At 36.9% G+C, this 24,300-nt stretch overlaps 1 protein-coding gene across 3 annotated transcripts in view; it reads right to left on the bottom strand.

The window, feature by feature from the left end:
• CPEB4 (cytoplasmic polyadenylation element binding protein 4) overlaps positions 1-24,300 on the bottom strand; it is a 96,106-nt gene that overhangs the window by 49,861 nt on the left and 21,945 nt on the right. For all 3 annotated transcript variants that reach the window (XM_006884362.1, XM_006884363.1, XM_006884364.1), the window contains exon 2: positions 12,261-12,342. In XM_006884362.1, the coding sequence (XP_006884424.1) occupies positions 12,261-12,342 (82 nt within the window). The remainder of the gene's footprint in view (positions 1-12,260; positions 12,343-24,300) is intronic.

Here is a 24,300-nt window from a genome sequence, read left to right as displayed (position 1 = left end):
TTTCACAAATCAGTCTATATGCATCTAATAAACAAACCAACCGTGTGTGTGAGTGTGTGTGTATAAAATAAAATTTATATAAAATATCCAGCTTAAAAAAAATCCATGCATATCAGGAAGTAATAATTTTGTGTTTAGCTGTACAAAACTATTCCCTCTTTCCTGTTGTTAACATTCACACAAAGCAAATCTTGGATACTTTTTACGACACTTAAGACTCTGGTTTTGTTGCTTCTCCCTTCCACAACATCAACAAACATTATGGTCTAGATTTATGTAATAGGATCAAGGAAAGCCTTAAGACCATAGCCAATTCACTATAGCATTATGACATCATCAAAACGGCCTATTATTAGGCAGCTAATGATATGTAGCAAGTTCTCCTAGGAACTGTAAAGAAATGAAATCGTTAAGTCATCTCTTTATAGAATTTTACAATATTGTAAAATGGAAAAAATGTCCTACATATAAGAAGCTGTGTTGCAATCTCAAAGACACCTGGTTTGAATCCACACACTGCTCTGCTTCCAATAAGATTTATTGCCTCTGACAATCTGCTGGAGGGTCAGCTATAGGTTGATTCTGACCCAAAGGCACACAACAACAACATTAAAAAGTACGTAATATATTAATTTGGAAGCAGAATATGCACAGTTCTCTGTAAATGTTCTGGACCCACTCATTTTTTTTTTAATATCATAAGGATGTTCCTAATATTTCTTATTCACAAAGTGAAAATCTTACTATTTAAATGTCATTCTTATGTAATTTCTAAATTAAGACTAATTAATTTTGTTTGTTCACATGGTAAAATTTATATTTACTAAACTGTACACAATACTTAATGTGAAGATAAAAAGCACTAACGAGAAGTCCTTGTTAATTTATTACCTAATGGCTGAGTGATTTCTGATTTATGTTTAAATGTTTAAATAAATGTTGTAAGTAGTCTATTCCTTAACAATCTTTGCCCTGAACATGTAGGCAAACAAGACTAAGTCACAGCAGTTCTAAAACACATAAGTCTTAATGCAATAAAAAAGAAAACCAAAATTTTAAATACGGGAAACACATCTTTAAAAAAATATTTTTAGTTCTAAACTTGATTAATAAAAGGTTCATGGTCCCTTTTCCTCCTCCACTCCCTACCTGTATTCTCTCCTGCTCTGATGAAAGCAGAGTAGCAACAAAATTTAAAATGGCTAGTGAAGGGGACATCATGCTTGGAAAGATGGAGGGTCAGCAACCCTCAACAAGATGGCATTGGCAGTGATTGCAGCAATAGGCTCAAGTGTGTCACAAATAATGAGGATGGCATAGAACAGAACAAGGTTCAGATTTGTTGTTCACAGGGTTGCTATGAGTCATACTTGACTTGATGGCACCAAACAAGTGAATTTCCATGGACTCAAAAGAAAATCCTAGGTCTCAGTGATCAGGAATAAGCTAGAGTGACTGCTTAAGCAATTACCAATATCCTGGATGGCATAAGACAAATTCCCCCTTTACAACTGCTTATATGACTTCAGAACAAATAAAAACAAGGGTCAGATACTCTTTCACAAGTATGTGGAAGGCAGAGGGCACAGGGTAACTACTTTCTGCTTAAAAATGTATCTTATATAAATATACAAGGAGGATTTCAGTTAAGAAATTAAGACAAGGAAGACGTCAACCTAACCCTACCATCATATAAAAAAAAATTGTTGTTTTTCTCCCAGGAATCCCCCATTTCACTTCCCCTTGCTTAATAAAAAGTAATAAGCAGAGGCCCCCAAATTGGGGGGGGGATAATCAATCACTTTTATAAGCTCTACAGAAATTGTACTGAGAAAAATCCAACACATTTTGAGCAAAAGTTAACCAGAATGCAGAAAGCTGTTCAAAATCAAGAATATGCCCTACAACAGTTAATACAAAGTAAATCATGTCACGCTACTTTGTCCTCTTCTTTCTCCTCACAAAAGAAGTTAGTTACCTCAACACAGAAGCCCAGGTCCCACCATTCCGCACTACTAAGCAAAAGCAAAAAGGAAAGACTGTTTAGGACATTCCATTTCAGGACTGAGGACAGGTAGAGTACAGCAGGAGAGGAAATACACTGCATTTCTAAACATCTATAGACAAAGTATACTGTAAATGGGGAGTAACTGCATTCTTTGCTATGTACCTTATTCTCTTATTCATGAGGCTTCTAGAAGACAGGCAAATTTCCACTCTTGAGACACCTCAGCTACTCCCCTGCTTTTCTGCTTTGAATTACTTGGTATCACCCAAACAGAGCCAGAAGAAACCAGCCAGAATCAGGAAGGCTCCAGAGAGCATGCAGGGCTCAGCTGCCTGATGGACTCTGAAGCCTCCAGAAAGACTGATAATATTAAAAGATCCTACAGTTAACCACAAGACAGTTGATGCCATGATGGTTGTACTTGGAAGGGTACTTAAAAGAATACTCTTAAAAGAAATCATTCTATTTATAAATGAGTCTTTCATTTTCTATATATGCATGTATATCACTAATTGCTAAATGCCTTTGAGTTGGAACAAACTCACAGGTAACCTTCCATCCAGTTTTCAGAAGCTGTAAATCACACGGGAGCTTACCCAACCTTCCCCCATGGAGTAGCCAGTGGATTCAAACTGCCTGCCACTGAGTTGGCAGCATAACTCCTTAACCATTAGGCTACCAGAGCTCCCTACATACACACACACACACACACACACACACACACATATATAGAGAGAGAGCACTATCTCCAAATTATTTCCAAATTGAATGACATAAAATTTAATTTTATTTTCAGTAATTGTTGCAGCTGATTTCTAAAGCTACAGTTTGGAATTTTAAAATCGTATACTCAAGGTTTCCTGGCTATTATTTATTAATGTGTTGTTGCCGTCAAGTCACAGGTGACCCATAGCGACCCTATGAAGGAGAGTCCTCGATGCTTGGGTGCCTTTCATTCCCTCTCCAGGTTCATAGGGTTTCTGGAGGCAAACTATTACGGAAGTGGATGCCACTCCTCCTTCCAAGCTTGTTTTAATCAGGGAGCTCCACCTCACTCTCTGTCCACATTGGGTTGCTAGCCATTAACGCATTTGACACATTAGTATCACAGTGTTCAGCCTCACTGCAACCACAAGTGACCACAATACAGTAACTTGTACACCAGGGTTATACAACCTAGAGGAATGTCTGAACAAAAACAAAGAAAGACCTTTCGGACTTGAAGCCCTCTGCTGCCTTAAACCCTAGGCCAAGCCTGGCTTGCCTGGCTCCTGGAAGCATAGTCCTTCACATCTGAAAACTGCCACAACATCCACGCAAACAACACCATGCTCTCTCTGGCAACCCTATTAATGTGTAGCACTAAATATTTATCCTTACTGTCACTCTCTTAACAATGATTTTTAAAAGCCTCATAAGAAATCAGTGAAAAAAGCTTTTTGTACTAAATAATCAGTGGAATGTCATGATTTTCTCTTAGAGAGGGTATTCAATCCTTTTTCTTATCAAGAAAGAAAAGAGGCACAGATGGAATCAACACTTACTTGGCTAATCATTTAAAAATTGTGTGTTTGGGAAGGGCTTCACATTTAATGCATGGATAAAATAATTGAAAATAAAAGGTCATAGCACCTTTAGCAATCAGAAATTTTAAATATGGCATTTTTAGAATAGATTCATATCTCCTGAAATAATTTATTAAATGAATTCTTGAAGCAAGGGAGGTAGTAGTGCTCCTACTGCACACTCTGCATATGAAGTAGGTTCGTGGGCACTATGGGATAGATAAAAGATTGGCACTTAAGCAACTTGCATTTCTGAAAGTAATCGTTATTGCTCACATTCCAGTGAAGTATTTGAAATGCCTGGAAACACAAAGGGATTATGGTGATGGATATGTTACGTCACCCTCTTCCAAAATGGAAAGCAAGATACATCTTAAAACAATACTGAGAAAAGATTACATTTTCACAATCTTCAGGGGAAAATATGATTCAATTCTGACTCATAATTCAGTTAATTAATATCTGAAGACTATAATATTTTGACAATTTACAGATTTCCTTTGTTCTCTCAATAACTGTACTGGCCCATTTTGGCTTTCTATGGAATGAAAGTAGAAATTGAATTGTTTTTACACACAGGCTTAAAAATATTCAACTACTATCATCAAACTGTGGCTTGCTCTACTCAATCTGACATTCATAATTTTTCATCACTATTTTTTGTCTCTCTATACTACTCCAGTGTCTATCTCCTTCTACTGCATAAACTACGACTACTAATTGGTTTATACCCAATTCCTTTCTTTTCACAGAGGAAGGGGGGGGGCTTAATTTTCAGAGGTCTCTCTTATTCACTGAATATAACATCACACCATGAATCTTTGATTGTGGCCAACCTATGCTTCAGAAGACTGGAAACAGATGTACTCACATGTGGTTTTAATCTATTTCATGCTGCTCCACTTCAAAACTCTAAGTACCAATTTCATAGGCCAGAAAAAATACAAATAACAGTAAGATCCAACACTCCCCAAATAATCTTCTAGACCTCTACAACAATCAAAGATTATTCTATACAGGTGAAAAAATATTTGCTAAGGCTATTAACTCTGAAGCAATGTACAAGCTACAACCTAGGAAACAAAAATTCAAAGTCAGTCTCTTGCTAAGGTACTTAGTTTACGGTCCTTATGTGAGGTAAAGCAATGTAATCAGTCTCTAGGAAAGAGCTTCTGCAGATTGTCACAGGTGTTGGTTATGAGGAAGCAATTATAATCTCATGTATAAAAATAACCTGTGGACATGCCAGCTGACCAGAGAAAGGACACAGAGATAAGGTGTGGGTAGGAACCTGTCCGTCTCAAAGAACTAAACCTCTGTAGTGGAGAAAATGATAGCAGCCTTAATATTCTCAGAAAACAGAATACCAAACTGTAGAAACACTAATATAAATCATGAAATGAAGGTTAGGTACTTCTTTTTGAACATGTGTTAAAATGAAACAAAAAACAGAGGATTTCCAAAAAGCTGATTGGAATTAAAAAACATTTATTTATTAAGAAACTAAAAAAGTACTTGAAGGTTCCTAAAGATAGTATGATTGTTGTACACTGTTATGTGTCGTTGAATCACCCGTGAATCATAGTGATCCTATGCACAATAGCCTTGAACCTTGCCCTGTCCTAAGCCAGTCTCACTGTTTCTGACACACATGCCCTCATTTCTCCAGTTACTGTGTCAATCCATCTCATCCTGGGTCTTCCTCACCTGTGCTGTCCCTCCAACCTTCCAAGCACGATATCCTTCTCCAAGGACTGGTCCCTCCGTGTAACATGTCTAAAGTACATGAGACAGAGTTTCAAAATCTTTGCCTCCAAAAACCAATTTGGCTTCACCTTCTCCAAGACAAACCTCTTTGTTCTCTTGGCAGTCCATGGTATGTTGAATGGTCTTCTCTAACAACTCAAAGATATCAATTCTTCTTTCTTTCTTAATCCCTGTCCAACTCACTGGTACATAGCAAGTAATTCTGAAGACCATGGCCTGCATCATGCACACTGTCTCTAGACTGACAGCTTCTCAGTACTCGGCACAGGTCCTTGACAGCAGATTTTCCTAATACAGTGCATTTTTTTTATTTCCTGACGGCTGGTGCCAATAGTGTTGATTGTGGAACAAGCAAGCTGAAGTTGTTAACAATCACAATCCCTGCCACATGGCCCAGTGGTAAGAATCTTTGTCTTCTTGATGTTGAGCTTCAATCCGTAGTGAAGACTGTCATTCCTCAGTTTTGGTAAGCAAGGTTGTGTCATTTGTGTCACACAGGTTGTTGATGAGTCCTCCTCTAATGCTGATGCTACATTCTGCCTCAAAGAGTACAGCCTCCCCAGTGATCTGTTCTGCATATAGATAGAAAAGTCATGGAACTAAAATGCATCCCTGATGCATTCCTTTCCTGATTTTGAGCAAGAGCCTATGGTGATGAAGGAAGACATTCAAGCTGCTTTGAAGGAAAGAGGAAAAAATAAGGCCCCAGGAATAGATGGTATACCAACTGACATATTTCAGCTAACAGCTGCTGCCCTGGATGTGCTCACCAAGCTGTGCCAAGAAATCTGGAGAACAACCACTTGGCCAACTGACTGGAAGAGAACGATCTTTGCTCCCATTCCAAAGAAGGGTGACCCAATAGAGTGTGGAAACTATAGAACAATCTCATTGATTTCACAAGCAAGCAATATTCTACTGAAGATTATAAAAAAACAACTGGAACAGCACATCAGCAGAGAACTGCCAGAAGTCCAGGCTCGGTTTAAAAGGGGTCGTGGTACTAGGGATATTATAGCTGATTTAAGATGGATCTTAGCTGAAAGCAGGGAATACCAGAAGAATGTCTGTGTTTTCACTGATTATGCAAAGGCGTTTGGCTGTGTGGATTATAACAAACTGTGGCTCACTCTGAGAAGAATGGGAATCCCAGAACACTTGATCGTTCTAATGCGAAACCTATACTTGGACCAAGAAGCAGTCGTCAGAACAGAGCAAGAAAACACTGCATGGTTCAAAATTGGGAAAGGCATACACCAGGGAAGTGTCCTATCTCCATACCTTTTCAACCTGTATGCAGAACCGATTATCCAAGAGGCTGGGCTCTATGAGGAGAAGTGTGGTGTCAGGATTGGTGGAAGATCTATTAACAATCTGTGTTATGCAGATGACACAACCCTGCTTGCTGAAACTGAAGAGGACCTGAAATGCTTACTGCAGAGGGTCAAGGACTGCAGCCTTCACTATGGTTTGAAGCTCAATGTCAAGAAGACAAAGATTCTCACCACTGGACCAATTGGCAGCATCAGGATGGACGGTGAAGAGATTGAGATTGCTAACAACTTTACTCTGCTTGGCTCGGCTCCACAGTCAACACTCTTGGCACCAGTAGCCAGGAAATCAAAAAACGTATTGCGATGGGAAAGTCTGCTGTTAGGGACCTCTCCAGGGTACTGAAGAGCAATCGTGTCACTCTGGAGACTAAGGTGCATCTGATACAGGCTATGGTCTTTGCAATCACTTGTTATGCATCAGAGAGCTAGACAATGAGTAAGGAGGATAGAAGGAGAATTGATGCCTTTGAGCTGTTGTGCTGGAGAAGAGTATTGAATATACCATGGACTGCCCAGAAAACAAACAGATTCATCCTGGAGAGGGTTACACCCGGCTGCTCCTTGGAGGCAAGGATTCTGAGGCTTTGTCTGACATACTTTGGACATGTTGTAAGGAGGGAGAGGTTCTTGGAGAGGGACATCATGCTTGGGAGGGTGGAAGGATGGTGCAGAAGGGGAAGACCCTCTATGAGGTGGATTGATTCAGTGACTGGGGTAATCGGGATGAATGTGTCAGAGGCAGTGAGATTGGCACAGGTTAGAGCAGGGTTTAAGGCTGTTGTACATAGGGTCGCTATGAGTCGCAAGCGACTCTATGGCACATAACAACAACAACAACAATATTTCCTTACTCTGTCTGATTGCTTCCTGGTTTAAGTTTAGGTTTCACACAAGCACAATCAAATGTTCCTGGATTTTCATTATTCTCAAGGTTAGTCACAACTTGGAAAATCTGGAGGACAACTACCTGGTCAACTGACTGGAAGAGATCCATATTCACTCTCAGTCCAAAAAGAGGGGATACAACAGAGTGTGGAAATAATTGAAAAATATCACTAATAGCATACACAAGCAAAAATCTTGAAGATTATCCAAAAACAACTGGAATAATATATCGATATAGAACTACCAGAAATACAAGCTGGGTTTAAAAGAGGCTGTGGCACTAGAAACATCATAGCCAATATCAGGTGGATCTTGGCTGAAAGCAGAGAGTACAGAGGAATGTCTATTTGTGTTTCATTGACATGCAATGGTATTTTACTATGTGGGTCACAATAAACTGCAGTTAAACTTGAGAAGAAAAGTATGGTACAAGAAGAAAAATAAAAATTTTAAACTCCTCTACATTAAGGATCTTTTACACATCCAAAGACTTCTCGAGCAGTGTAAAAGGGAAGCCACAGACTAGGACAAAATATCTGATAAGGGTCTTCTATCTCTAGAATTTATAGAATACCCTAGCAACACAGTAAGATAAAAGTAAATAATCCAATTGCAAAATGGGCACAGGATATGAACCGACACTTGACCAAAGAAGACATTCAGATGACAAACACACACATGAAGATATGTTCAAAATCCCTAGCTCTAAGAGAGATGCAAATCAAAACAACTATGAGATATCATCTCACCCCAGTAAGAATAGCAAAATTCAACAGAGCAGAAAACATCAAATGCTGGAGAGGTTGTGGAGAAACTGGAACCCTTATTCATTGTTGGTGGGAGTGTAAAATGGTGTAACCACTATGGAAGGCAGTATGGCACTTTCTCAAAAAGTTGCCAATAGAGATACCATTTGACCCAGCAATTCCACTAATGGGAATACATCCTAAAGAAGCCAGAACTGTCACCCAAGCAGATTTATGCACACCCATGTGTATTGCTGCTTTGTTCACAGTAGAAAAGAGTTGGAAACAACCCAACTGCCTATCAAGAAACAAATGGCTAAAGCAGCTGTGGTATAGTTACACAATGGATATTACGCAGCACTGAAAAACAGAGAACTCATGAAATATTATACAAAATGGGTGACCCTGGAGGACATTATACAGAGTGAAATGTCGCAATCAAAAAAGACAAATGCTGTATAATGCCACTGTTACAAAACAGGACTGACGGGGGATGTGGGGTGAACCTAAGAAAAGGGGACAATGTGCATGGCATTGAAATAGACAAGGTAGAGAACTGTATAAAAGGAATTATGATTAGGTATTATTGGTATGACAGGGGTCCAGAATAAGAACTGCTCCGTAGGGGCGGGGATGGGGGAACTGTATAACAATGAGAGAACTTTTTTCCCAGAGAGGGAGGCGAACTGGGGGAGGGGGAGGGAGAGTAGGGAAGAAAATGTGCAACAATGAATGAATGGAAATCCAAGTTCTTTATAAACTTACAATAAAATCTCAATTAAAAAAAGATCTTTTAAAAATTAATAAGGTAGTCACACCAATTCATTCAACCTATAACTTTTCATTAATTGTAGGCTTTAATTATTTAGCTATGTGCACATATACATACTGCATATCTTTGAGAAACTGCAATGAAAGAAAAAGATAAATGGAGTCACTCATAATCTAGTAATAAGATTTAACATAGAAACAAAATCAAATATAACATTTACCTTCACATGATGGAGTCTTTCAAAGAATATTCAAATGAATCCTTTTAATTGAATGATCATATATATGTGTATATTAACTGTGTTATCATGAATATATGTACATATATATATATATCTCACATATATATGTCAAAATATTTTCCCCTGAGAGGTATACTGTCTTTTAAAGGAGCCCCAGTGGTTGAATAATCAAATACTTGGCAGCTAACTGAAAGGCTGATATCTACAGCCCTCTTATTTGCTATGGTGAGAAAGGCCTAGTGATGTCTCTTTAGAAAACTCTGTGGAACAGCTCTGTTCTGTCACAAGGGGTTGCTCTGAGTTGAATCGTGATGCAATAGAATTTAACAACAATAACATCTTGTCTACTAATCATATAGATTAAAGCTCATTTTCTCGTGAGTTTTCTAGTTTTCATTTTCTAGTGAGTTCTTCCAGGGAAGAAACCATTTTATTTTAAAAATTACTAGAATTTAGATCTTACTTTAAAAGGTCAACGTTATGCTTTTAGGATATTGTTTTATATTATCACGTTTAAACAAAATCATATAGCAGAAGCACCATTCCTAAATTAGCTGTTAAAATCAGAGTAAATTCGAAGACATAAAGGATCCTACAGACATGATTACATTTTTGGTAGAGATACACTACAATGATAAAAAGTTAATCATTAAGCATGAAGCAGACCTATGATTTGTTGAGAAATAATAAATAATATGCTGTTTTACTAAGTGTCTGCTATGAACTGGATGAAGTAGGCAGTGTGGTGGACTCTAGAGACATATTACTGAATTCTCACAGCTGCCACCAACTGAAAGTTGAATCCAGAAAAAGTTTGAATCCAAATCTATTTAACTACACATCCAACACCTTTCATTTTGTTTTGCTGCCTTTTATTAATCACAGTTTTATAAAATCTTTATATTCCCTAATTAGGTTAACTATATTTTTTTTTCTGACAAGATATGTAACTTCTGAATCAATGTAAAGAAACTTAGTTTAGGTATCAATTGGAAAGAAATGTCATATAATAAACAATTTAGTAAAGGAGATGAGAGAAAAATAAACCAGAAAGAAGTCCTACATAAAATTGATAAATCAAGGAAATCCTACTAATAATTTTATTAGAATACTATGTGCAAACAACTATATTAGTCTACGTCCTAGTTAAAGGTTTGCTTCTTAGAAGTATCATATAGCAAATTGCTGCTGTTTGTAAACTATTTTCTCTGATATGAAAAACCACTGGAAGGCATGAAAATGAGTTCTAAATTATATATTATCCTTATTATCAAATACACAGGAAACACTAAATAATTTATTGCAAAAGGACTAGATACAGTAATAATAAATATCCTTTAATTACCTATTTGTTCCCATTCCAAAGAAAAGTGACCCAACAGAGTGTGGAAATTATCAAACAATATCATTGATATTACATGCAAGCAATATTCTCCAATTTCTCTTCTAGATACCATTTAAGAGTAAGTAATTTTTCTGATGCTAGAAAGGACCTTGGACTCACCTCATTTTTCTAATGGGACAACAAAGGGCCAAAGAGGCTTAATGACTACTCAAGGTCAGTGTACTAAAAACTAGAAGATAGTGTCCTAAACGATCACTTTATTAGACTCATTTCCTGGTATTACGGTGAATTTGGCTATAACAAGAGGGTTTTGAACCTGATGGTTCACAAGACTTTTAAGGAATAAGCAGTTCTTGGATCACCAGCCTCAGCAATAGCACTAAAAGAGAGAGAGAGAGAGACCTCCAGCTGCTGGGGAGTCCTTGCCCCAACTCGATGCCCCCCCCCACAAACTGAGAATTTCACATTCATGACACAGTTTCCATCCAGTACCCCTGAGAAAGGGGAGGGGCTTAGAGAGCCCATCTAGTCATGTACCATTAATAAAGTACACTGTACTAGAGCATGTACTTGGGGGTTACTGCCATCCATCAGAATTACAGGAGGAACTCATTAAAGACCTATAAAAGATTCTTATTTCAAAATCATCTTATCATAAAGATGCAAATTTCCTCCACATAGTATTTTACATCTCTACAGACCCCTAAAAGCTCTCCTTGTGATAAAAGAAACAAACAAAATTACTACTATTAGTCGGTGCAAAATAATGTTGTACTATATTAGTAAAAAGAAAGAACTTAACATAAAGCTAGGCTAGTCACAATTTGAAGTGCAGGCTACCATGCCGTCTTTGCAAGTCTCTAATGTTGGGCACCAAAGCAGGCCTATAAGGAAGTTTTAAATGAATAAACAAACTCAAGTGGGATGATCAAAGATACCAAACCTTTCAAATTCTTTAAAAGTAACTATACTGAAAACCTGCTTCCTAATAAACTGATATTTCTGTGAAAAAAAATTGTGCTTTGTGGGGTAGTTATCACAAAATCCTAGGATAAGAGAGTTAGCTGGGGCTTTAGAGTATGAGTCTGTTAACTCTCAACCTCAGCTGTACCTTAGAACCACTTAAAACATTAAAAATAATATCCAAGCCCAGACATGTAGTGGCATCTATACAGGCATCTGTATTTTATTTTCAACACTTCCCAGGTGCTTCCAAATCCCTTATTATAAAGGTAAGAAAACCAAGCCTCTGTCAGACTGAATGTCTCATTCAAGATAACACACCTAAGTAGCAAAATTATTGAGATCAGACTCCAAACAAGAACAATGCTATTTTTTAACATAATACAGAAAATACGTTAAGAATTAAAATTACCAATACTCTTGTAGTACTCTCAATAGGCATCGAGATGGACTTGCTGTGGATATCCAACTATGATTATGTAACAATGAAAAAGTACATGTGTAAAGTTAATGAAACGTACTGGATCCTGAGTCTGAACTCATGATAAATAAGTACCATATTGTTCATTAGAATTGCTATATAAAATATATATTTTTATTTACTAAAACCAAATAGTTCTATTTCTAAAATTACCTTTAATTGAATCATTTTCAGCTCTCATTATGTCAATGAGTGAACTCTCCAGTGAGTGCATGTCAAAGGTCCGGGGGCGATCCTGTAAATAAACATTCAAGAAGCATGTTTAAAAATAGCACTGAAACAGAAAAGAGGAAATCAACTGTATTAGTTGGGACACAGATAAAAAAGTAGCAATTTTTTTCTCTTTCTGCATATGGTATATATTATCTCTAAATTTTTATTACTAAACATTCAGGTTAATTAAAAATGTTACTAAATATCAACTACCATAAAAGAAAGTACAATGGGCTCAGCAAAGAGAGTGTCAACTATAATTTTTAATAAAATCTCATTAAAGGCATTCATTTCATTAGGAGTAGGGGGGAAAAAAATCCCAACCCTAATTTACATAGTAGACAAGACAAACGTGTAAAAATAAAACTCTTAATCTTTCTCTAGCACTTAAGACTGTAATATTGTGGCAAGGCTTTCCAAACTAAATATAGCAGTTACCCACTAAATTGGCACCTGTATGTGTTACTCAGAATAATTATATTGTAAGTCAAGTCTGGAAAATCACCAAATGCCTGTAAGGCCACCAAGTGGCAAAGTATTCCACATAGAAATATCACTGCACAAATTATACCTTTATTTTTTAAAAATATATTGTTTTACCCATCTTAATAGACATTTGATCATGATGGGAAGGAGCTCTGGTAACAGTGTACTATCGGTTGTGCTGTGAAACAAGGGTTCAGTGGTTTGAATGTACCAGCCACTTGGGTGGAAAAAGATGGGCAGTCTCTTCCTGTAAAGACTTAGAGAGATTGAAAACTCAATCTCAAAAAACTCATAGCTGTCAAGTCCAAACTGGCTCATAGCTGACCAGAAAGGTTTCACTCTATAGTACATAAGTTCACTTTGAGTCGTAGCCGACTAAACACATCTTAACAAGAGGCTTCCTTCCATTCTGCTATTATGTTAAACATGTTTTCAGCAGGGACTAAACAAAGTTGAAAGGTCTTGTCATCTACTAGTAATAACCAATAGTAGTACCACAGCTTTTCTTGAATATTAATAATTCATCTTCCCTAAAGATTTACTTTTAAAACTAATAATCTATATTTAAAGAGAACTTTTCCATAAAAATATTAGTCTTGACAAGGTCCTTCTTCCCCTAAATAAAAAAGTTAAGTTGGTATTACGAAGTGCAGGAGCTATTCTCATTACTATGATGAAACCTCTGAGAAAAGGAAGGAAACCAACCAACCAACCATAGGAAGGCTAATACATTTGTACTGCACTTCCCAGCCCAAGCAACATGTCATTAGGTCCTCAAATAACCCCATCATAATCTCTGATAAAGGATAAAATAACACTGACCAAAGTTAGACTCTGGATGATAAACCTAAATAACATTTTGATTCTTACTTTCTCAACTGCAAAGTTAGACTTTAGTTTGCATCCATTAAAAGAAATAAATGCATAAAATAAAAAAAAATTAAAAATGAGTATGGGAACAATGCTGGGTTCAAAACCTTGGCTAGCTAAAATGAATTTTAAGAGGGGGTGAAAAATCTTAAAATCTACAATGTCCAAATTGCTTTAGCATTGTTCTAGATGAAGAATACTGAAGATACTGTAAAGCTTACTTGGTAAATTAAGCTCTGAAATAAATGTCCATAATTTAAAAGTAAACTTCTTTTAGTAAATAAAGCTAATTTCTAATTAAAATGCAATCATTTTTAATTTTTTTCCCCATTTTTAATTTTAAAATGTGTCTGTCCACTTTAAGAACACACCAAGTGAATACATACACACAAGAAAAAGAGCCCTGGTAATATACTGCCTAAAAAAGAGTCAGCAGCTCAAATCTTAGCCCCAAAAACCCAATGGAGGGTCCCCATAAATCAGAACTGACTCTACAGCAGTGGGTTTGGGGTAAACGTATATAAAAGCACCACAAGAGTATTATATGAGTCAGCCAGTGCTGCTGTAAGCCAAAATATCTTATGTAGGTGGCTTTTAAAAAACCCCAACATTTCTCATAATTCAAGAAGCTGGAAGTCAGAATATAGGATGTGGCTCTAGGTAGGAGGAGTTTCTTCCTTGCAGGTAGGCCCATGAGTTTCAGGGAGTTCCTTAGATGTGTTTATGTCTTCCTTGCTCTTTTGCATACCTCAGAAAATTTTCGAATCAGGATCCACCCTACTCTGGGATGACCTCATTAATATAAGAGAGAAAAACTCTATCTCCAAACAGAGTCATATTTACAGGTACCCTGATGCTGCTTTGGAATCTAAGGGGAGTTTGTACTATAGAAATTTTAATGTCTCATCAGCCAGCATTAAAAATCTTTATAAAAGGGAGCATTTTCCCTTCTTCCCCTTTTACTGCCCCCTTCTCCCTTCCTCCTTCCACTATTGAACATCTTGCTCAGTTATCCTTCTATTTTTACAATAATGGTCTTATACAGTATTTGTTTTTATGAGACTGAGTTATTTCACTCACCATAAGCTCTCTAGGCTCTAAAGTTGTATAGTATTTTACAAAATCATTGTTCCTTTTGCTCCATAGTATTCCACTGTGTGAATGTACCACAATTTCTCAATCCATTCATTTGTTAATGAGCATTTGGGCTGTTTCCATTCTCTTGCTATGTGAGTAATGATGCTATGAACATAGGTGTACATATTTCTGTTCATGTCTCAGTTCTGATTTCTTTGGGGTATATTCCCAACAGTGCAGTAGCTAGGTCATATGGGATTTCTATGGTGGAGGTTAGTGGATGGATGAGGGGTGAAGGAGTAGAAAGGATTCAAATAAGACTTGAAAAGGCAGATTAATGATAGGCATTGATCATAGTAATTAATTATATAAAATACACACAATGAACATTGCAAAAATGCATAATGAACATGAATGAAACACTGTAAATGAAAGACTGTATAAAACACAATTTATAAAAATAAAAAAATCACAATGTACATGCATGAGCACACAAATCAATAAAAAGAGAAGGGGAAAAGGGGAGCATTTTCCTTAAAAGGTAAAAGAGAGTAGGCACTAATTTGAAGGAGTCTCTCTCTCATGTATCTTGCAGTAAGAATTGGACTCTCCACTGGTTTCCTAAGGCTGTTAATTCATTGGGAGGCAACTGTCCATCTTTCTCCCTCAGAGTGGCTGGTGGATTTGAATGGCCAGGGAGTTATTACCTTTGCTTTAGCGGCACAACCAAAAAGCCCACTGCCACCAAGTAGATTTTGATTCATGGCCAGCTGTCCAAGCAAGGCTGTTGCTCTTTATGGAGGAAACTGTCAAATTTTTCCCTTGAAGCAGGTAACAGACTTGAACCACCAATTTATTGGTTAGTAGCACAAGGCATAAGGAATGGTATTTCACCTCATACACAGGGAATTTCTCAGAAGCCAGTTTCATGTTTAATACTCACTTGACTATGTTGTATCCAAGGAACTAATATGCTTCCTAGGAAAGAGCCTGTTTCACATCCAAAGGCCTCTATAATTTAAACTAAAGCTTGCCTTGCAAGAAACCAAAGTTTCTTGCCAAGCTAAGGACAGACCCTGAACCAAACCAAACCCTTCAAACTGCCTAGGTTAATTCAAGTCATAGCGGCCTTACAGGATATATTAGAACTGCCCCATAGTGTCCAAAGCAGACTGGCCATCTTTCTCCTATGGGGCAGCTGGGAGGTTTGAATTATCACATTTTCATTAGCAGTTGAGTGCTTTAATCACTGGGCCCCAAATCAATATTGATTTGCATAGGACACAATTCAATCCCTAACAAGTATTAAAGAAAAGGAGATTTTTAAAGGCATGTTACAAGTAGAAAGCATTCTCTTTCATTTTTGATTCAAACCTTTGACTTACAAAAACAAAACAAAACAAACCCCCTGATTTTATGCCCCCTTTTAAATTTTTGGGATTTCACTTTATTTTCTGGCTAACTCTGAAAACCTAAAAGGTAAAAGAGCATTTCCTCAACCTGAAAACATTTTCTGATCAACTTAACATTTCTCCTCTATGCTTCCATAACACTTAACAACTTGTAGGGCTATAATTGCCTGAAGGTAGCGACCACCCCATGACCCAACTCCACTACAGCAGATTTGTAGTAATTCTCACGGGATTGTTTTACAGTATAAACATTTATCCCCTTTTTATTTTATACTGGTTTGCATACAAAATTAAAAATGTGTATACATTGTGTATCATGTCATGTACATTGTATTTCACACATTCCAACATGTGTTTCAAACATTGGGTTTTATAAAATTTACCACTACTGATCTATGCCCACTATGACCCCACCTTTTCAGGTCCTCACTGGATCTTTCCTAATACCTTCACTCTCTCCTCTCACCAAACTCCTTTATCCTAGTGACTACCTCCCTATCACCCCCTCTACACCCCTGCTCTCTTCCCCCTGCCTTTTTGGACTTTTATCCACATCTTACCAGTTACCCTTCTATTTTTACAATAACGTGTTTCTCTTATGCAGTATTTGTCCTTATGAGACTGAGTTAGTTAACTCATTATAAATGCTTTCTAGATTCTCCCATGTTATATTACAAAATCATTGTTCCTTAGCACTGCATAATATTCCACTGCATAGTATTCCACTGTGTGAATGTACCACAATTTCTCAATCCATTCATTTGGTGATGGGCATTTGGGCTGTTTCCATTTTCCTGCTATTGTGAATAACACTGCTATGAACATAGGTGTGACAAATGTCCATTTATGTTTCAGTTCTATTTTCCTTGGGATATACTCTAGCAGTGCAACAGAGTCCAAAGGGGCAGTTACAGTTGGAGATAAACCAATAATGGAAGTAGAGGATTATAGGATTCTTCTCAAGGGCAACCAGTGGGATTGAAGGTGTAGGACTATGCCTCAGCAGGCTATTCTGCTTTAAATTCATACTAGAGTTATCTTCCCCACCTTCCTCCTGCCTTTTTTTTTTTGTCATCTTCATTTCTTCAACATGGTATATCAAAAGGCAGGCATTTGTAAGGCCAGAATAAGACTATTCCATTTTTATCTTTCTTTATCTCATGCACAGAATTAAAGCAAAACCCTCACTTCCTATTCGTTTAGTAGCTGTTGTTAATGTGCCACTGACTCATAGCTGACTTTTCAGAAAGTTTTTGGAATCTATAAATCATCTGAGAGGAAACTGCCCATCTTGCTCCTGCAGAACAGCTTTGATTTTATTTGAACAGTTTACCTTTGGGTTGGCAGTGCAACTCCTTACCCACTAGGCCACCAAAGCTCTCTATTCTTTCACTAGGAGAGTGAATTTGAGGCAAATTTGAAGGTTTACAAATTGATACAAAGTTACGATATTGTATTCTATCATACCTCCATCTATCCTCTTTTCTGCAATTTGTGAACTATACCCCAAATTTTCCATTATCTCTAACTCACACACAAAACCCGTTAGAGAACTAGTCAATCATTTTCTTCGTCAGTACTCTTGTCTGTTTTCTGTGAGCTTTTCAAAGGCAGAAACTAGGGCATACATCAGATATTCCCAATGTGGATATCTGAAATGGGTTATGGTGTACCAAGACAGTCATCACTTCAGACACTTACCACCCTCAGACCGCTCAGAAGAGATAGTTAATAAAAATAAAAATTTTATCATTGTTTTATGTTTATCATGAGGCACAAGGAGTTGACAAACATTATCCTGTCTTGTGCCTTTCACAGATGTTGGCAAGTAGCAAGTACACAAATGCTTGCTCAGTGTTGTTATCATATGCCACTGAGTCACCCGCAACTCATAGCGACCCTATGTACAACCTCTCTGAACTCTGCTCTATCCTGAGCTAATCTCACTGTCTGCTACACTAACCCCATTATCCTAGTTATTATGTGAGTCCATCTCATCTGGGGTCTTCCTCTACTGCTCAAACAATGAATAAGTGAATTTTTTTCCAAGCAGTTTTAAACGTTTAAAGGACATTTTTTTCTCTCCTAGTTCCTTATCTTGTTATTGTTGTTTGTTTTTTAATTTTTTTTAAATGTTTCCTCTTCCCTAATACAGAGCTGTTATGTTTTCTTTTGCCAAAATTAAAACTGTACTGGGGGGGGGGGAGGAGAAGGGAGCTAAAGAAAACACCACTAGTGTAGTAATTAATTGTAAGTTTCCAGAACTTTCATTTTTGCCAATCACTGAATGACAAGAGTATAAGAGAGAAAACTGTATTTTTTTCCAGTTTATATGTTTTATAGAAAGTATTTCCAGTAAAAGCAGAAGCCTCCTTGTTATCATTAGGTTTCCAAATGTGCTACAAGAATTTTGTAAAATCATTTCACATTTACCAGTATATTGCCTGGGACATAAAAATTTCTTGCTAAATTACACTAACTACTGATTTCTAATTGTTAGAGTACATTAAAACTAAAATCTTAAATGAAATTTTAAAATTTCAGTGATACATTGTGAGATTAAAAAAAGAAATATCTTTAGACTTTACACTGAGATGATTTTTAACTTGAATTTGTCATGACTTAATAGACGAGTGACAGATAAATACTATGGTCCAATAACATAAAAAGGCCAATCAACTGGTATTGATAAAATGTGTTGAGGATGCAGATGCTGGTACCAACCAACTATAACCTACAAGGTCTAATGGTGTAAGTGCCACATCGTTATGTTCTCCTCACAACCCAGGTTTATTGTTGGTGCTGCTGTTATATCCCATCAAGTAGCTTGTGACTCATAGCAACCTATATACAAAAGCCCTGAAACCTGCTCTATTCTGAGCCAACTTCATTATCTCTGATACACCTACCCTCATTAACCCAGTCAATAAGTCAATCCAGCTCATGCAGTATCTTTCTCTCTTGCCGCTGTCCCTCCATCCTTCCAAGCATAATGTCCCTCCCCAAGGACTGGTCCTTCCTTGCAGTATGCCAGACTTATTAAACTATTTTACATTTCAGGAGATTTGATGGCCTAGTAGGTAAGCAGTTAAATCGCCAACTCAAAAGCAGGAGACTTTAACTCACCAGCTGTTCCTTGGGAGAAAGATGAGTACTCTCTCATAGATTTATATGACCTCTGAAAAGGAGCTGGAGGGTCAGGTATGGGTTATTTATGACTGGACAGCTTATACACACACACACACACAGAGTTTACATTTATAACATTTTCTTTTTGTGCTGCTTTGGTAAACCAAAGAGTACATAATTTGGGAGAGACTGGAGAATATTATACGGAGTGAACTAACTATGTCTCTCATAAGGACAAATACCGCATATAATCATTATTGTAAAAATAGAAGGATAGCTAGTAAAACATCTATGAGGACCCAAAGTGGGCAAGTGGTGGGAGCAGAGGGTGAAGGGGGACATCACAAAGTTACACAATTTGGTGGGTGGAGGGTGGGGATAAAGGAAATGGGAAACGCCTTGCAGGGATGTGGAAAGGTAGAGTAATAGCGATTCAATGATGATTAATTTTATAAAGCACAATGAGTAAGAATGAGTGTATGAAAAACAATGTGAAAGATGCATAGTGTAAAACACAATGTATACAAACTTTGTATGCAAACCAATATAAAATAAAAATTTTTAAAGAAGGTACATAATTTGTCAAGTAAACTTACTGATACCAGAGTTTGAAATTTATCACTGTTGATTTTCTCTTCACTTATTTTTTTCTTTTTTCACATTATTTAAAAAAAAAAAAATAGGAAATCTTAAATTCTAAGTGTCCATGGAATCATTAAGTGGAGAGGGAGAGAAATAAAAAAAATCTACAAACAGTGTTAACAGTTCTAATCTTCTAACCAAAAGCCAAAGAGTCAAATTAAAGGTTTATTATTTATACGTCCTCCTTCAGCCTTACTTTTCTTGATTGATAACTATGCCAAATATCATATCCACTAATCTTTTTAAGAAGATGCATGTCCCAGAAAGTAACTACTTGGGAAATAGAAAGCTTAGCAAGTGGCAATTTTCTTTGCCTGATCTTGAACTGATGACCAAAACATGACATCAGCACAAATCAATGGAATGAGCATTAGAATTAGAACAAGGAAGTTCTAACTCTGACACTGATGTTATATTAGTGTGGGCCTCTAGATTTCTTTTCCTGATTTGTTAAATAAAAAGCTTGACTAGATTTCTAATAATTTGGTTCCTCCTTCCAAAATTCTAGCTCTATGAATTCTAGCTTTATGATCACAATTACAGTAGCCTAAAATTGCATATTAAAAATATTTTATAATTAATTTAAATTATTATAGCAGGAACAAAAAACATTAATAGAAACACCTAGTTAAATTTCTACACTCTTTGCCTACTAAAAATGCAGAAGCTAATGTTAGGGTAGTAAGAAGATGGAAACTTAATATCTTAAAAGCACAATTACTGTATTTTCATTGTTGTTGTTAGGTGCCATCAAGTCAAGTATAACTCATAATAACCCTTTAAACAACAGATCTAAACTCTGTCTTATCCTGTGCCATCCTCAGTCTCTGACACACTCGAGCCCATTGCTACAGTCCTTATGTAAATCCACCTGGTTGAGGGTTGTCTTCTCTTTCACCATCTCTCTACCTTCCTAAACTTGATGTCCCTCTCCACAGAATAACAAGGAATTTTCAAACAGGGTTTCCCTCTCGTAGGAATCAATCGAAGACCAGAGGAATTAGGGGATGACATCAAGGATATCATCCATGAAGAGAGCAAAAGGTCACTACAGAGGAAAATAAAAAACCAAAATGGATGTCTGAAGAGACTCTGTAAATTGCACTAGAGTGTTGAGAAGCCAAAATGAAGGGAAGTAAAAGTGCTGAGTGGAAGATTTCAAAGGGCAGCTAGAGAAGACAAAGCAAAGTATTATAACTGAATGTTTAGAGAGCTGGAACTGGAGAATAAAAAGGGAAGAACTTCCTCAAATTTTTATTAAGTCATACTTACTGGGAAATAGTACACGAAAAACTATGTCAAACAATTATTTAAGGAGGAGAATGGTTCTGAATTTAGATAAAGATAAATTCCTCATAAACAAAAGCATGGGCAATTACACTTGCTCTAACCCACCTCTGTCAGTTTCTCTTGGAAGTCTTAAGACAGGTTAAGTCTTAAGACAGGTTAAGAAAAGTAGAATTACCCTTTATTGAGCATCTGTGACTACCTGACGTGATTTGAGGTACTTTATTAATACTAAGCTATTTCATTCTCAAATTGCTGTAAAATTTGAATATTTGCTTTGGTGGTAAGAAGGTTTTCTGCCAACCCAAAGCCATGTAGTTTGAATCTACCAGCTGCTCCATGGTAGAAAGAGGGTCAGTTTTCCTCCAGTGCAATTTACTGTCTTTGAAAGCATAGTGGAGGATAAGCAATAAGTAAATTCTGACTCGACAGTACAAAATAATATTTTATTTAATAGAGAGCTCTGGTGGCCTAGGGGTTAAAAAACTGCACTGTTAATCCAAAGGCACATGGTTCAAATTCACTAACTGCTCTGAGGGAGAAAAGTGGGTAATCTCTTCCACGTTATTTACAGCATCTGAAAACTCACTGGAGGGTCAGCTATGAGTCAATTCTGCTTAGACTTCATTTCTTTTCTAATCTTGATTGTTATGCTTAACATACTGAAATCACATCTCAGTAATGAGTTAGTTTCTGTTTCTGTCATCTGTTATTCACAGGATAATTTCTAAAGGCAAAAAGTGACACAATATTACTTAGAAAAATCAAAGATGATCAATATAACCTTCTGACAAAACAAATTTCTATTTCAAATGGCAGTACTCTTTTTGCCAACCACTGAAAAATAAGATGACCTACATCAGCGTGTTCCTGATGATATGGCCTTTCATAGCATTCCAGAAGCAGTGACAGGAATTCTTTTTCTCCTAATCTATCCAGGTCTATCTCTTGTGTCCCTGGTTAGTAATAGTAGCTGGGCATCATCTAGTTCTTCTGGTTTCATCTATCAACAAAGCCACGGGGCTTACATTTTGACAATAACAAAACACTGTCTAAGCAAGCACTCTTTTTCCAGCACAGAATGCATGTTCTTCAGGTATTCACTAAAGATGTGTCTCTCTTTTGTTTCCAAACTGTGGTTCAATGCCCTGTAAGACAATCTCTATTCAACAGTCTAAACAAAACATAAGCTAACATTTCATTCCTTTTTCAGGACCTACTGGTCAAATCGCAAGCCAGAGCTATTGCCATTTAGTTGATTCTAACTCAGAGTAACTCTGAAAAGAATTAACAGGTATGTCTCCAAAAAGGTGCAGCCAGAGTGCTACTTGGAGGCAAAGATGGCAAGGCTTCATCTTTCATACTTCAGACATTGTTGCATCCGGACAGGTTATTCCTTAGAAACGGTGATCATGCTCAGAAAGGTGAAGTGTCAGTGAATGAGAGGAAGTCCTCTAACAAGATGACTGACACAGTCACTGCAGTAATAGGCTCAAATATATCAGAAATTAGGATGGCAGAGGATCTGTTGTTTATAGGGTAGGGGTAAGTCATATTCAATTCAAAGACACCTAACAAAAAGACAAAATGGAGGCTGAACGTAGCCCTGCTACTGAAAACCAAAGCCAAAACTTAGCTACTCTCTTTTCATAAAAACACATCCCAGGACTATCCTTTTTCAGAGAGCTATATATTTGTATTGTCCTGTCCAAGTTTTTCTTTCTGGTCTAAACTTACCCTGATGAAGAAAGGAACATAAAAATTTTTTCCTTGGACAAATGCCTATGCTAATTTGTAAGCTACCAAAAGAAATTAGAATTTTGAGATTTAAGGAGAGCCAGCAAAGCCAAAAGTAACTATGGGAGTTTTAATCCCAATTAGTCAAACTGTAAGTATTATTCTTGGATGAAATATTTAATCCTTCAAGTAGTCAAGAATTAACTACATAGTCAAGTTTCAAGATTCCACTTCCAGTGACCTTCATATCTTTCTGCAGGTAGCAAGTCACATTTCTCTGAGTCATCTGTCATCACATATGATAGTAATACTCTGTTATATTATTCCACCACTGAAGAGCATTTTCTCCTCACTATCCACAGATCACAGCCTATGTCTAGTATTCATTAAGTCTATCATCATGATCTGCATTATTAAGATGGAACATGTTCTTCCTGGCTCTGTAATGTATTATACAACTCACATATATTACATGCAATTTACTTATATTAATTTCACACAACCATCATGTGAAGTAGGTATTATTAACCCCACTGCATGCAAATGAAGCTGTGAGAAGTCAATTATGACCCTCCTATGTTGTACATAGGGTCGCTATGAGTCGCAGGCGACTCGATGGCACATAACAACAACAACAACATATTAAGTGGTAGAACTGGCATTCAAACTTGGGGGTCTGACTTCAGAGAATATTAGAAAATTAAATAAATGTGTCATAACCTAGAATTTTCATTCTTCTGACACAAGCAAGGTATGAAAATCCTGAGTATGTACATACATGTGTGTATATATATGTGTGTGTGTGTATAAGTGAGTGACATGGCTTGACTATAGACAAGTGGCAGAGGCTAAAGCCCAAGAAAATTACCCAAAGTAGGAAGAATCACATTCATTCTCACCTAATTTCACATATCATTTAATAACATCTCCTATTTCTCATTAGGTTTCATATTCAGTCACTATTTTTTCATCATGACTTCCTTAATGGTAAAGGTTTTAGGGTGCTAACTGTTCTTTAATAGAATGAAAAATTATAACTGAAGAAGAACATGGCACCAGGATGGGAGGAAATCTGTGATATGTAAATGACACAACTTTGCTTCCAGAAAATTAACAAAGATGACTAGAAGTATTTCTTGATGAAGATCAAAGAATTCAGGATGGATTACACTTTGTTGTTGTTATGTGCCGTCGAGTCGTTTCCGAATCATAGCGACCCTATGCACAACAGCCCTAAACCCTGCTCTATCCTGCGCCAACCCCACCACCTCTGACACATCCATCCCGATTACCCCAGTCACCAAATCAATCCATCTCAAAGAGGGTCTTCCCCTCCTGCG

Source organism: Elephantulus edwardii, unplaced genomic scaffold (genome assembly GCF_000299155.1).
Source record: "Elephantulus edwardii isolate Elephantulus edwardi_28Jun2011 unplaced genomic scaffold, EleEdw1.0 scaffold00033, whole genome shotgun sequence".
NCBI lineage: Eukaryota > Metazoa > Chordata > Mammalia > Macroscelidea > Macroscelididae > Elephantulus > Elephantulus edwardii.
The sequence above is the reverse complement of the archived record's forward strand: the minus strand, read 5'-3'. Positions and strand labels throughout refer to the sequence as shown.